This window comes from Podospora anserina, chromosome 3 (assembly GCF_000226545.1).
Source record: "Podospora anserina S mat+ genomic DNA chromosome 3, supercontig 2".
Lineage (NCBI taxonomy): Eukaryota > Fungi > Ascomycota > Sordariomycetes > Sordariales > Podosporaceae > Podospora > Podospora anserina.
In genome coordinates, this window is record NW_001914856.1 from 2,557,352 (window position 1) to 2,572,859 (window position 15,508).

At 54.8% G+C, this 15,508-nt stretch overlaps 4 protein-coding genes across 4 annotated transcripts; 3 read left to right on the forward strand and 1 right to left on the reverse strand.

Moving 5' to 3' along the window:
- Positions 1–2,323: 2,323 nt before the first annotated feature.
- PODANS_3_9160 (uncharacterized protein) lies at positions 2,324–4,314 on the forward strand (the record flags this gene model as incomplete). Its single annotated transcript, XM_001909690.1, has 2 exons — positions 2,324–2,372; positions 2,441–4,314. 2 exons carry the CDS (start codon positions 2,324–2,326, stop codon positions 4,312–4,314), a joined length of 1,923 nt encoding a protein of 640 aa, XP_001909725.1.
- A 483-nt stretch (positions 4,315–4,797) lies between these two features.
- Positions 4,798–6,674, reverse strand: PODANS_3_9170 (uncharacterized protein; the record flags this gene model as incomplete). The annotated part of the gene is made up of 2 exons (XM_001909691.1): positions 4,798–5,704; positions 5,746–6,674. Coding segments are annotated over 2 exons (1,836 nt in total), but the record flags the coding sequence as incomplete, so codon positions are not given.
- Positions 6,675–10,379: 3,705 nt separating this feature from the next.
- Positions 10,380–12,242, forward strand: PODANS_3_9180 (uncharacterized protein; the record flags this gene model as incomplete). Its single annotated transcript, XM_001909692.1, has 2 exons — positions 10,380–10,770; positions 10,831–12,242. The coding sequence occupies 2 exons, from the start codon at positions 10,380–10,382 to the stop codon at positions 12,240–12,242; spliced, it is 1,803 nt and encodes a 600-aa protein (XP_001909727.1).
- A 2,328-nt stretch (positions 12,243–14,570) lies between these two features.
- PODANS_3_9190 (uncharacterized protein) lies at positions 14,571–15,116 on the forward strand (the record flags this gene model as incomplete). The annotated part of the gene is made up of 1 exon (XM_001909693.1): positions 14,571–15,116. The coding sequence occupies one exon, from the start codon at positions 14,571–14,573 to the stop codon at positions 15,114–15,116; it is 546 nt and encodes a 181-aa protein (XP_001909728.1).
- Between the last annotated feature and the right edge of the window lie 392 nt (positions 15,117–15,508).

Consider the following 15,508-nt stretch of genomic DNA (forward strand, 5'->3'; position numbering starts at 1 on the left):
GCCCCCCCCCCCTGTTCGCGGGTTGGAGAAGTGGAAAAAGCTTGTGAGATGGGTCCCGGATCTCAGCTGAGATGGAGACTTTGTCTAGGTTTGATATGAGGCCGGGCTCTGGTAGGCTCGGTTCTGGAACTGTTCCAATAGGCTCGCTACCGCGGGAGGGGGTGAGTAAGGGGGGGACAAGGCTGCTACGTACCAGTTTACAGAGTGTGTAAGGACTGGAATGATGGATGCGCTCCTGTGACAGTGGCAGGTGTCAAAGTCTGGAGGGGGCGTCGGTCATCTTGGAGATATCATCATCTGCAGGTTTTGTGACGGTGGTTCGGTACCGAGTTTGGGACTGGGTTGTTGCAGGGTTGTTGTTGTGACCTACCCTCATCATGTTTCATGTTGTCTTGATGCCGAGATCGAAGATTTGCGTCAAGGAGGGGGATGATGGATCGAGGACGAGGAAAAGCCAGACAGTATACTCAGCCAGGCTGTCAGCTACAACAGCACCAAGTCAACAACAGACTCGACGGGACTTGCTCATCCAACCTCTCTCGCCGACGTGGCTCCCAGATCTCGACAAGAAGCAGCACCATGTCAGGTTCATATACGACAACGACCGGCAGGTATAGCTACCTACCTATCTACATCACCTTTCATCACAACCGCACGTCAAAGCCGTTCACAGCCCTCCCAGTCAGTCCACCCCCACACTCTTCCGCAGTCCGCCTGACGGACCAAAAAAAGTAACGTCGGGGGGCGACCCCAACTCCCGCACCTGCTCCCCGGAGTTCGTATGGGCGGTGGATCCCAACCCCAGGTTCTCGCTCCTGGAATAGCGCTGTTGATGATATCCCCAGCATCGATCGCCCCTGGGTTGTTGAGAGGCCGAGCGATCATGTGGAATGGTGGCTGCATGGATGGGCGCTAGTGTGGCATGAACTATACTGAAAATCCGAATCTTCAGCGAAAACGAAGGCGCGAGGTGTAGGATTGTGGTGGGATGAAGTATCAAGAAGGGTGATGTGTGGGTGTGATAGAGTTGGGGACTTCGGGTTTGAGGTTCGGAGATAAGAATATGCTTAGATCGATGACACTGATATCACCAGATGAGCAGAAAACGGACACTGCGGACTGTGGACTATGGACTGTGGACTGTGGACTGTGAACTGTCCGTATGGTTGCCCATATCGGACAGTTCAGTCACAGCGAGCGCGCGAACGAAACGACATCATCACAACGGTATGGGGATATGGGGATGCGGCTCATGATAGCGGCTGACACATGAGAGGGCTGATGGGACGGAAGGCGGCGGGCTATTTTTTGGAGACCGTTTCTCAAGACTTTCCCCCACACTCACTACCATTCTGGGGCGGACACGGCTCAGACAGTCGGCTGCGCTACCGCACCGGGGCAGCGGCCAGCCGGACCAATCAGGGAACACGCATAGCAGCGGACTCGGCTGGCGACGGGAGACTGACAGCTGTCAGACCCTAACAGGCCCTGTTGTCAAGGCTTTGGGATGTTCTTAGGGTGTGGGGTAAAGGACAGGGGTTTGACTCCCGACACTTGGAGCCGTGGTGGAGGAGGGCGGCCCCGCTATATCGATTACCGTGAACAAGTCCCGATTTCGAACCACCCCTCACGCCCGAAGAAACCACATGGCGCCAGCAGTTTTCTGGAAAAGATGGACGCCCGTGACGCCCACTGACGCCGTAGTGGCCGTCCTCCATGCCAGCAGAGCGATGTCACGGCCTCTTGTCCCATCTCTCGGCCAATGGTGACCCGAGCAGCCCTACACAGCCTACACAGCCGTGTACCTTGCCGGTATCTAATATACGTCAGGACAGGAACCTCGTCGCTTTTTCGCTTCCGAGTCAGGCGCTCCAGCGAGTCCCATCCAGTCCCCCCTGGCCATCATCCCGAGCTCCTTGCCGCGATCCTAGGGTGCACCATGCATTGGCGTCTCAGCCCGTCCACCCCGTGAACCCCGTCCATCTGGCCCGACACTCGGATCCTGGCCCGGATCCCGGTTTCTGGGAAAGCGTCGAGAGAGCGCGAGACGGATCTGCCACTGGCGAGAGCCGCTGACGGAGGTGTGGGAGGAGGAGGAGGAGTAAGTAGGGCGAAGAAATTCTATCAAGTATTTGACCCCTCCCACCTCCTGCTCGTCCCAAACTTTCCATCGTGATCTCTCCATCCTTCTTCTCTTTTTTCCCAAGATACCCAGTGCTGCTCTCTCTCTCTCTCTCTCTCTCTCTCTCTTTTTCTTTTTTCTTGTTTCTTTGGATCATCACCCCCCTTTCTAGACATCACATACACACACTCAGTCTTCACAATGGCCTCTGAGCAGAAGCAGCACCCCAGCCCCAACCATTATGACATTGGTAAGCCTCCTCCTTAAGACTCACAGACAAGAAGTAGTAGAGTGAGAAATATCTAACACCCAAGACAGTCATTGTTGGTGCCGGTCCCGTCGGCCTGATGCTCTCGACCTGCCTGGCGAGATGGGGTTACAAGATCAAGCACATCGACAACAGACCTGAGCCTACCGCCACTGGCCGTGCCGATGGCATCCAGCCCCGTTCCCTCGATCTCCTCCGCAACATGGGCCTCAAGTCGGCCATCATGGCCCACAAGCCCGCTCGTGTCTACGAGGTTGCTTTCTGGGACCCTCCCACCGGCGGCAAGGGCATTGCCCGTACCGGCACCTGGGCCTCTTGCCCCGACTTCATCGACGCCAGATACCCCTTCACCACCCTCCTCCACCAGGGTCTGATCGAGCGTGCTTTCATCGCCGACCTCGAGAAGAACAACACCACCGTCCAGCGCCCCTGGACCATCACCGGCTTCACCTCTGACGAGCAGGCCGACCCCGAGTACCCCGTCAGCGTCGAGCTCCAGCACGTCGACGGCACCTTCAAGGAGAGCGTCAAGGCCAAGTACCTCTTCGGCGGCGAGGGCGCCCGCTCCTTCGTCCGTGACCAGCTCAAGATTGGCATCACCCACAAGGACCCCATCGCCTACGTCTGGGGTGTCATGGACGGTGTCGTCAAGACCGACTTCCCCGACATCAAGATGAAGTGCACCATCCACTCGGAGCACGGCTCCATCATGGTCATCCCCCGCGAGGACAACATGGTCCGCCTCTACATCCAGATCGCCTCCTCCACCGACCCCGACTTCAACCCCCGCAAGACGGCCACCGTCGAGGAGGTCCAGGCCTCGGCCAAGCGCATCCTCCAGCCCTACAGCATCGAGTGGGAGCGCGTCGAGTGGTACTCTGTCTACCCCATCGGCCAGGGCATTTCCGACAAGTACACCCTCGACCACCGCGTCTTCCTTGGCGGCGACGCCTGCCACACCCACTCCCCCAAGGCCGGCCAGGGCATGAACACTGCCTTCCTCGACGCCCTCAACCTCGCCTGGAAGATCCACGCCGTCGAGGGCGGCCTCGCCCACAAGTCCATCCTCGAGACCTACGAGCCCGAGCGCAAGGACGTCGCCGAGACTCTTTTGTCTTTCGACAACAAGTACGCCAAGCTCTTCTCCCAGCGCCCCCCCTCGTCCAACGAGGTCGCCGCCGCCACGGCCCAGAAGGCCTCCTCCGGCGCCGAGGAAAACGAATTCATCAAGACCTTCAAGGAGTCCTGCTCTTTCACTTCCGGCTACGGCGTAGCCTACAAGGCCAACCAGCTCAACTGGTCCCCCGAGCACCCGGCCCAATCCCACGTCATCGCCAAGTCTGACGCCCTGGTCCCCGGCCGCCTCTTCAGGAACGCCGACGTCACCCGCGTCGTCGACGCCAACGTCGTCCATCTGGAGCAGGAGATCCCCCTCAACGGCGCCTTCCGCCTCTTCGTCTTCGCCGGCAAGCCCTCCGTCACGGGCCAAGCCCTCAAGGACTTCGCCGCCGGCCTCGCCAAGAAGAACAGCTTCTACTCTGCCTACCAGCGCGCCGATATCGACTCTGTCTCTCACCACGAGAGGCACAACCCCCACTCCAAGTTCTTCACCATCTGCACTGTCTTTGCCGCCAAGAGGAACGAGATTGAGATTAGCCGGGACTTGCCTGCGCTGCTGGCGAGGTACAAGGACAATGTTTATGCTGATGATCGGTGGTCGAGGAATTTCCCTGACGCGAAGGCGATGGCGCATGCGAAGATGGGGTTGGATGAGGAAAGGGGTGGGGTTGTGGTTGTTAGGCCGGATGGGTACACTGGTGTTGTTGTTGCGCTGGAGGAGGGGAGCGCGACGGTGGACGCGCTGAATGCGTACTTTGGGGCTTTTGCGAGCAAGAAGTTGGGGGAGGCGCAGGCTCAGCTTTGACTAGGGAGTAGGTTGTGAAGGAGGGGAAAAGAAAGGGGTAGCCATGGGAATAAGGAGTTTTTTTACTTTTTTGCTTTTTTTTTTGTTTGTTTTTGGGAATAATGAGGGATCAATCACAACTTGAAAGATTTTGAAAGGGGGATTCTCTTTTTGAGAGAGGGGGATCTTCTAGGATATTTCGCATTGTATAAATATATATATATATATAGCATCATCTCATGAGTTGTTCTGTTTAGGTTTTTTTTGGTATATAATTGTTCAAAAACTCTTGTTGTTCGTCTTGAAATGTGATGGGGTTTATAGGTACACACATCAATTTGCTTCCTAACATACACCAGATATATACCCCTTTCCTTTTTTCCCCATCCATATTTACCTTGTTGAATACCCACCCCCCCCCCCCCCCCGCCCCTTATAAACGCCGCCACTTTCCCACACCCTCGTCATTATGCATACAAAACCATCATTACCCCCCTTGGTTCCTCACCCGAAAACCAAACTAACCTCCATCTCCCTACAAACAGTCCTCCACAGCTCCTCCCTCTCCTCCTCCTTCCCCTTTGCCTTCCCCCCTTCCTCCTTGTCCTTCTCCTTCCCCTTCTCCTCCTCATCCACCCGTCTCCAAACCTCACCCACAACCTCCCACGCCCTTCCAATATTCCTCATCCCCTGCCTTCGTTCCACCTTCTCAAACGCCTCCCTCGCCAACTCCCTATCCCTCCCCTCCCCCGCCTCACAAGCAGCCACAAACAACGGCCAAAGCAAAGCCGACATCGGCCCCCTATGCCCAACAGTGGCCACACAATTCTTCAGCGTCAACCTCGTGTGCCTCCTCACAAGCCCATGCCCCCTCCCATACCCGAGAATGGTCCGATACAAATAAAGCAAAGAAGCATGCCGGTACGCAAGCGAGTTGTGGTATATGCTCGGGATATTACTCGACTTCCCCCTGCTAGCCACAACAGGCACCGGGTCCGCTTCTGGATCATCATTCCCCTCCGGAGGCGTAAAGTCAGCAGGCAGCTGCGGCTGCCAGTTGTTCAACGCTGCCTCGATCGCCTGTGCCGTGGAGCTGAATTCTGTTCTCAAGACGGCAATCTTTGTCGGGGAGGAGTTGGACGAGATGGCGTGGTCGAGGGAGGATTTGAGGGAGGAGAGGCCGGAGAGTCGGTGGATGATGGGCCAGAGGGTGGTTGACATGCCGAGTAGAGTGTCAATGTTGCTCAGCGGGGAGGTGGGCGTCGCGCCGATGGGGGAGAAGGGGAGCAGGCCGCCCGGGGAGGGGGTGGTGCTGATCGGGGAGGTGTTGTTTGACAAAGCAGTGATCACGTCGTAGAACCGAAAGGCTCTCTCGAGAAAGACGCCTGCCGGGTCGAGCAGGTCGTCGGTGCTGCACATTATTGTCAGGGCGCCCTTTAGGTGGCCGGCTACGATGTTGGAGCGGCCTTTTTGGACGAGCTAGCATGCAGGGTGTCAGCACTGATCTGGAGGTTCCAAGACGTTGCGGTTGAGCTTACGCATTCATAATACACAAGCAGCATTATGGCCGCCAGAATGTCCGTCCTGTTGGCCTTTTCCTTTTGCGCAATCATCTGCGCCACGCCCTGTATGGCCTGGTTGTGAAAGTAAAGAGACTTTTCCGAGTTCTCAATCCCGCGATACTCGAGGTGGGCGCACGAAAGCGCAAGGATCGAGTTGAGCACCGGTGGGCTCTTGCGTGTGAGCGGGAGTATCAATTGCTGAAACGGATTGCCCGTCTCCTCGCGAAAGACGATGAGATGTGACAAGACGTTGCAGAAGTGATCGATCAGCGCCCTGCGGTTCGGACGCTCGGTGAACTCGGTAAAGGCGGGGGCGTGAAACTCTTGAAGCGGCGACGCTACAGAACATGGCGCAATCATGGCCAAGTCAGGAGGCGCCTTCGATGCAGCTCGTGGTGATATCGGCCCGGCGGCAGGTGAGGCCCCTTCATCGTCAGCGGGGGCATCGGCCTCCGGGCTTCCTCCGTTTGGCGATTCTTGCGGGTCCTCGTTGGGGTAGTCGTCCAAGATGTCGATGGGAGGGTACTCGCCGAGGGAGAAATGAGTGTTGAAGATAACAGCTGGCGGCTCCCCGTAACGCGTCAAGTCTTGACCACGGTTCTCGACACCCCAACCGAGATAACTAGAGTTGTGACTGTAATAGCTGAGTTCAGATAGTCGTCGAGCTCCCGAGTAGTGTTCGGAAGATGTACCCGCTGCCGTGTGCGGCGCAGATTCACGTCGTTTTCGCTGTCTTGGTTTCACAGTCCCGTACACACACTCAACACCTTGCTCTGAGCAACGCGAGCAGGTCGGCCGTTTCTCGTCGCACTTCTTCTTCTGTCAAGGCTATTAGAAACACAGTCTGCCCAAAGACTGTAGGGCAACCAGACAAACCTTTTCTTTGCTGCATTGGAGTCAGAAAAACATATCAAACCAAGTAGCAGCTGTGTCAAGCAGGCAATGTGGGAACTCACCAGAATGTACAACCTATATCCCAAACATATCTTGTTAGCTGTCTGATGTGACGGGCAAGTTATGAATGCATTGTTCTTACCTCCTCTTGACCGCCTCTTGGGTGGCTTTGGAGGCGCCAGTCGCGTGTACAGCAACATTCTCACACGTTCCTCTCCTGAATCCGAGTTGACAGCTTTGGTCGTCGTTTCTTGGTGAGTACAAATAGGCTCCTGTTTATCCCATTGGGCATGGTCTGCAGGAGAAAAGGTAGGCCAGGGCGTCTAGCCCTCTTCCTTCCTCAGTGGCGCGACGTGGATACGCGGGAAGTGTTGCTGAAGCTCTGGGGCTGAAGAGGTTGGCGTTGGAGTTGAGACGAGGACGATATGAGTAGAGAGCGTGATGTGATATGGTCACGTAGTCTGTACGACCAGACCGGGTGGCAACCCCTTTTTCAAGTATCAGAGGTGTGGATAATGGAAAACAGGAGGTAATAATGTACCAAGAAACTAAGCCCGTTTAAATTGAGCCAAAGGACCGAACGAGCGTGCGCCGGTCAGCTGAACACGCCGGCTCGCACACGATGAAGCTCTCTCGGTGTGAAGCTCCGGGCTTGAAGAAGAGAAGCGAGCGCGCAGACTGACAACACCTTCCAAGTGCTCTTTAGCAGGGTGCTGGATACCCAAGCGAGGCCTTTCAAATGCCGTCTCGGCAAAGTAGCATTCTGGATGCCAGGCGTTGCACTGGCGATGGCAGTGGAGGAAAACGTGCGGGGTCTGGGGAACGGCTGACCGGGCCGTTGTTAGGCCATCGCTGGCGCCGCGACTGATCTGGGTCTATCGCCGGCCTGTCAGTGCTTGTTTCTGCCCAGAATATCAAAGTGGCAATCCTCGCGAACCATCTTGTTTTCCTTTCCCTGGAAGACTTCGAACCAACGTCACTTGTTGTATGTATATGATGAAACCACCATCCCCCAAGGGCATGACTTGCGACACTTTGGGGAGGACCGAGGTTTCTTCAGCACAGGGCACAGGGGCATGGGTACATGTACAGAGAGAGCTGAAGCTGAGTTCCTGTCACCTCATGAACCGGATGTCGTCGGCATGGCCGCATGAACGCATCGGAACTATATTCAAAATTTCCTCAACGGGCCGTCCAGTCTGCTGGGATGGACCCCAGACACGCAGTCGACCCAGGAGGCTAAGAAGGAAACAGATGATGATGTCGGGGGCCAGGGCAGAAGAAACATCGGTGTCAACGGATCGCAACGTCTTTCGGCGCCGCAACCGATGTTAGTGGCTCTGAGGTAGCATACGGCAGTCCGCCACGTCGTATCAAGCCGCCGTCGGTTGTCTTGGGTGCGCAACAATGAGCTCGAGCGCTCTCAGTGGTCCTCCGCATCTGTCGATGGCCATGGTCATTTACAAGATCTGCCATGGCGTGCAGAAGCGAGGAGGAGCCGGTCATGCCATGCCATTCGTGAACGGCTCTCTTGATCCAAACATTTGACCACCATTTGCCGTGGGAGGGCCTGCTCCGGGAGAAGGAGAAGCCGATGGTTGCTTACGTGCCCCAAAGGGGGGGTGGGGGGGCTGACCGCTGTATCAATTCATCGAGATGGCGTTTTCTGTGGCTCGGTGTGTAGCAGAGATGTGACCAAGCAATATGCACTTTTCAGCCCTGGATGTCTTTCCACAAAGATGTAAGTCGGTGCCTGGCTGCCTGCATTATGAATATCGATTTTTTGAACAGAAAACTGCGTAATGACAGGTTCTTTGACTTGTTACTTTAGAGATCGAAATAATTGTGTGTGGGTGAGAGGGATGAGTGGATGAGTGATGTGCTGTTTGGCCCGAGCTCTCACTCAGCAAAAGGTCATGTAAAAGAAACCCCCTCCCATTGGCTCAGAGAAGATCAACAGCTGGCCGTTGGGAATGACGGCTGGCTGCCGACCTGCACAAGGTGCCACGAAATTCCCCGGATTCCGCTTCAACCTCATCCTTCCCGGTCAGTCCAAGAGGAGGCTTGCAGACGACTAAACCACACACGCACTCGTGAAACAGAGGCACCAGCCAGCTGTTGGGATCTTCTGGGATGCGGCACCGCCCCACCAAAAATGCCGTTCAAAGTCAAATAGGAAGGACAGCCTGCTAACGACGAAGCCAAGGTAAAAAAATTACGAAGGAATATTCCAGATAAGCGCTTACTATCCTCACAGCGTTGCGATATTGTCCACGCCCGCATACCGCCAGTGGAGAACTGCTCGGAGAAGCCGCCTCTTCTGGTGACCTCGTCGCCAGACCAGCCTCTCCATGACACAAAAGACCTAGGGCCTGCCGAGAAGACTCGGTCAAGTGCCAGGATTTCCAGAGCAGCAGCGGCAGCCGCCCTCATGCTTCTGGGAGGTCTCGAGGTCTGAAGGCTGGCCATTTATAGGTCCTGTTCATCCGTCGAGGGCATACCGATTACCCCGCCTCGAGCCTACATGGGCAGCGGGTGTGTTCTGCAGTTGGACCTCACACGGCCCAGCCATGGCGACGGACTATTGGTTGCCTCGTGCTGACCCGGTCGCATCGGCGCAGTCGTCTTGCGGAATCAGCAGCATATCGCAACCCTACCATTGCAAAAGATGCCACCCCCTTCCCTCTCTCTTCTTCCCTCAAGCTCCCTCGACCCGGATGGGGGCCGTAGTCGGCCTTACTATCAGGCCAATGGAATCCCCGCGATCAATGGCAAGACGAAAGTTTGCTCGTCGTTGGGGGCACAGGCTCTGTGTTGGGCTCATGGAAGACGCGGAAGAGAGTGAAAAGAGGGGCTCCTGCGATATCTGCTCGTCGTGTCGCCATCAGATTGAGAGCGATGACCCCCCCTGACACTCATGGCGATCCTACCCAGAGGTCTGGGCCCATCGTCGTGTCCGCGGCCATTTGCTCTTGGTCCCTTTACATACGAACAAGTTGCAACCCAATAAACACTATCCCGTCAGACAAGTCAGACAGCAGCAGTCAGCGTGACAAGCAAAGGTTACCTTGAAGTTCCTCGCAGTCTCCTTCTCAGCCCTACTGCATCCCACGTTTTCCCCCTCCCCCTGTGAGAGATGTCGTAAACCACCCCCCGGCCCCAAGCTCTAGGTCCCGATAGTGGCGCCCTGCACCTGTCTGTACACTCAGCTCAGCCCCCTCAAGGAACAAAAGCAGCTGCCTGCCCGATTCCCAATCACATCTAGATCACTCCCAAACACCCCCAACCCAAATCTGAGATTTGGATCGTTTTTTTGCGACACGGTGACCAGAACCCTCCGACCAGACGGCGACAAGCGTGCCTTTTGAGACGGCATAATCCTTCTCGAAGACTCGCGTTACACTCACACTGGAAGCATCCTGACGGCGCCATTTAAATTACCCCGGCCTGAAACCAATTGGTTGAAACATACGGGTCGGCTACACAGCACAGCAAAGCAGCCAGCAGCCAGCAGCCAGCAGCCAGCAGCAAGCAGCAGTCAGCAGCGGGCCGAAATAACAATCAATTCAAAGACGCCCGGGCCATAGAGTCACAGGGATTGTGAAGGGAAGTAGTTGAAAAGGCGCCACGATGCGCGGCCAAGGCCTTTGGGAGTGCACCTCTTGTGTGGTGCTGACCTTTTCGGCGCTGCTGGGGCAGGATGTTCTGGTCTCAGCGTCACACATTGGGAGAAACCCACTGCAGCAGATCCAACAATTGCAACAGCAGAGGAGGGATGCCGATGTCGTTCACAGGGTTCCAAAGGCCCAAATCACACCCCCACCGGTGGTGCGAGGCGATGTGTTACGGAGGCTGGAGGGTGCGACTTGCGCCACAGAACACCATATGTGCCCCCCGGAGATGAATGGCGGCTGCTGTCCAGATCGATATGCGTGTGCATTTGACTCGTGTTATGCGACTACGGCTGGGCCCACGACGGCATGTGAGAAGGCAAATTATTTTGCGTGTGCTGATTCTGCACGTGAGTAATAAACCGGCGCCAGTGAAGCTCAGGGGGTGTGATGCTAACATGGTATGATAGTTGGGGGATGCTGTCCAGTTGGATATATCTGCGGAGAAAGAAAATGCGAGCCACCTGCTGACGCCAGCGCTCAAGAGACCAACTGTCCAGCAAGCTACACCTTGTGCCCAGCAAGTGCCAGTTTTGGGTGTTGCAAAGAAGGCTACGCATGTGCAATCAATGGCTGTTACAAGACCGAACCGTACGGTACGACTGTCGTCCGAACATTTACATCGACTTCCAGCGGATCAGTCCTCCTCACGACTGCGACTATCACCAGTACTGCCACACCATCAGCTCCGGCAGGTGTGCCTGCCTCGGAAAATGCCAAGACAGTGGTCAAGTTCATCCCAACCTCGGTCCCCAAGATTGCGGCGATTCAGCCAACCGAGCCGGCGAGTGGCGGTGGGCTCAGCGGAGGGGCCATCGGTGGTATTGTGGCCGGGATAGTGATCTTGCTTGTCGTCGTTGTTGCCGCCGCATTCTTCATCATCCGACGTGTGAACAAGGTCCGTGATGAGATCGTCGAGTCAAAGAAGGGGGGATCAGACATGCCAAAGTCGCATTCCAAAACTGCATCGCAAGTCCATCAGATGGAAGTGGACGGTGGCCAGCTCCACTACAACCCTCCCTATGAAGACGACATTGGTATTGATTCACTTATACAAAGCAACACCTCTGCAGCTGGCACGCCTGCACCTTTCTACGACCCCAACAGCAACAACCGCGGACGGTCCGAATCCAACCCCGCAGGAGGCTTCACACCCTCTCCCAACATGTTCCCCACCTACGATGAACCCAACCGCTCCCGCCATGCCAGTCCGGAGCCCGACCCTGGATGGTTCGACAGTGGCAATGTGCCCCCAGGCGCAGGTGTTCAGAATAACCAACCCATGAGGCCGGCACCTATCCGGCAAAACAGTGGTTCTCAAGGGGACGCCTACGGCAACTACCAATACACGCAGTACACACCTTATTCACACAATCGCAACCAATCCGACGCCTCGGAGCTCTCAGCCGACGGCGGCTCTGACCGCGGTGGTGCTTCTCCTCATATCATCCCTGAGCTCGCCGCGTCTGGCGGATTTGCTGCGGAACTACCCGGCCAGCACGGAGTGAGGAGCAGGTCAAGCAGCAATACTAGCGCGAGGGGACAATATCGGAATCATCCTATGCACCACTCCAGACAACGGAGCGACAGCAACATGAGTGATGGGCAACAGGGGGTGCCACAAGGTGGGGCGCAAGGGCTAGGACTGAGCCCGCTCGACGAAGAGGGAACTGATATACATGGATACTATGGACGAAGAGACCAACAGGCTGGACAAACAGCAGCGGGGCTAGGCGAGGTGGAATGGGATATGAGTAGTCCGGTCGACCCGGGCTATGTTCCAAGACCATACCCCAAGGATCAGCCCGGTGGCGGCAGGTAGATTTGTTTCGTGACGCAACAACTGAGAGGAGGGTGTTTCGTTATTTCTGTTGCTGGAAATGGGCGGTAGGTGGCGGTAAAGGACAGTCGTTTCTGCATATCATACCCGAGTATGGATTCATGGCGTTTTCGTTGCACTGGGAGTACTGGCGTTTTCGGGTTCCCTTTTCACCTCGGACAAGAACACAACTGGTTATACAAGGCAGGAATGGCAAGGAAAGATATATACACTAGCAGGTTGCTTTTATACCTGCGATGACGTTTTTTTCTGGGTGGCTTGAGTTCAGTCTCACAAGTGCATTATTGCTTTCAAATACCTTCTAGTATATACTATACCTACTTTACCTACTTTACCTTCGTTGACAACAGCCATCACATCTTCCACCTCGAACCCGAATACGACGACGATCAACATACAAATACTACATACATGCTATTTTTAACCGGCTGGGTGTTTTTTGTCTCTACGCAGTATTAATGCTTTTCTCCCCCCCGCCCCACAGTTCATGAACTTTTTCGGTAGCGGATATGCAACGTTGGTTGCTCTTCCGCCCTGTCAAGATGGATCATACACTATGTAGGTACCTGTATATCTCATTAGCGCGGGGGATTTTGACACGGCTCGCTTGTTTCTGAAGGTTGGCAGGGCAAGGGGGTGATCGATCAAGTGTGTGCAATTTATCCTGTATAATCCCGCCTCGCTACCCAAAGCTTGATTTTTGCGCGGGAATTGAGGACGGCAGTTGAGCCTCTTTGTTTTTTTGCGGACCATAGTAAACTTCACATGTTGTGGTTGTGTGTGTTGAGATGGCTGGGAAGTTGCCAATGTTGTCAACAACAGATGGTAACAAGGGACATGTGGTAGGTATATGGAAGGAACAGAACGGTTTGGATTTACGGATTGGTCGATACGCATTTCGCATTCATGCTGGCGTCCGATAGATAGGGGGTCTAGAACGATATGGGCTGTCTACTTGCGATGAAGCCTCGTTCGTCACCGACAATAATATCAGAAAGAGACGAAGTTTAGACAGACACCAGGTTGAGCAAAAGGGCTCAAATCTGCATCACCACTACCTACACAGACTGCTCGAGATACCTACCTATCCAGCTCACTGTTCATCCGCCTTACTCACCGTTTCCCCCAGGATTTTGAAACCTGGGCAGACACCATACTCGCAAGCTTCGCCCAGGAAAGCTCTCGGAACCAGGCTCCGAGAAAAACATACTGTGGCGTCACTGGGCATACCGGTATTCCTTCACACGCGCTCCCTCCCCACCCTCACCGTCACAGCTACCTACTGCCCGGCCTCCTTCTCTTTTTCTTTTCGGATGAGTGACAAAAGGTGATAGAAAGTTTTGGTTTTGGTTCCACCTTACCCGCTGCCCTGCCCTGCCCGGCCCGGCCGCCCCTGGCTGCGCAACATTAGGTACATACATACATACATACATACATACATATTCGGCAAGAGACACCCGAGGACCCCTGGGGGTGGTTGGCCGGATAGTTTTCCGAATGGGATCTTGTTTTACAGAGTACATACATACATGATTTATTATATCCTGCCGCGACGAGGTTCATACCGGTAGATATAGGGTGTTTGAATATAGGGTCAATCAATACCGGCGGTTGAAAGGGATTTGTTGATTAGGTAGGTGTGTACAAAAGTCGTCCGGAGGTGGAATTGGGTTAGCTTCGAAAACACCCATCGTGATGCGCTCACTGTACATAGATGGGAGGGGGGCCTTTGCGTGAATGGGGGCCAAGTTGGTTTGGATGGTAGGAACGGGGAAAGTAACTGCGGCGCGGTTTGAAGCTTGGTTTTTTGGTTGAGTGTGGGTTTGGCTTGGCTTGGCTTGGGTTGGTTTGGAAGGGTGGTCCGTTGTGGTGGTGGTGGTGGTGGGTGAAGCTATCGCGAAAGTACCAAAACACAACCAGTCACATTGTTTGATGTGTATTTTGAGATTCAAAATTCCAACCTGTTTTCTTTGTTGATCACGTCCACGTTGCAAGTGAATCGATGATTTTCTTCTACTATCCTCCCGGACCTCACCGGACGGGAACCATCAACATCAGACCAGGGGCGAGAGAGAGGCACAGCACTCATCGAGATTTGATCTCCCCTTGCCAGCGGCGGGCATCACCAACACGTACAGTATCCCATGCGGGTGCAAACCCCTGACTTCCATCAAGTGTAATTACCTATCCAAGTCACCAAAAGGCACAAGCAAAACCCTCCCCGTTCATATACCCATCCCATGCCTCTCCTTAACCCCATCCAACCTCTTTCCCACAACCTCTTTGTCTAGGTGTATAACCCCATCCAAAATGAAACTCCTCCCTCTATTACTCCTCCCATTACCAGCAGCGACAGCCCTCTTCAACCCCGGGGGGCACTTCTACCCCCTCCTCCACCGCGCCTCCTGCCACGGCAACAACTGCAACCGCGCAGTAACAGGCACAGGAGCCCACCTCCCCCCCCCCACCCAACGCTCAGCCGATTGTCGGTCTTTTCTTCTCACAACCGTCACCCCAGCAGCGACGTATGTCCCGTCCCCCTCACCCGTTTCCATTCCACATCCCACTGATTACAAATCCCAACCTAGGACAATAACAAAAACAGTCGAGCCAACACCCGGCGCTAGACTCCTGAGACGAGATGAACTGGAGGAAATTGAAAAAAGGAATGAGGTGATGGCGAGACAGGCAACGATAACACCGACCAGGGTTCCATCCTGGGTTGGTGGGAACTGCGGGAGCGGGCCCGACGAGTTCAGGACGGGGTGCTTGTGCTTTGGGGTTACGGGTGGTGTTAGTACTGCGCCTAGGAGGACTGTGACTGTTACCGAGACGCTGGATTGGTGCGAGGAGTAGCTTTCTGCTCCCTTCATGACACGGGGATGTGAGGAATTGGGAATGATGGTCATGGAATGGGGGCTGGAAAGGGATAGGTTGCTGTACATGTAATGAGGGAAGTTGTAAGAACGTTAATCCTAATAGAAAAACACGGATGAGGTTGGTTGGGGACGATAAGGTAGATGATGAGGGCTCATACCTGCTGAGTATAAAGTTGACTTTGGACTGTATAAGATGTAGAATCAGATGTGATGCCACGTCTTCTTTCTTCTACACACACACAACCAAACAAACCCAAACATCTTTTCCTTTGTCATTGAAGTAGAACTCAGGTGTACACCTACGGCGAAGGAAATCACACCCCGTTGGTTCACAAGCCCAAAGCTCCAAACTGTCAGCGTTGATTGTTG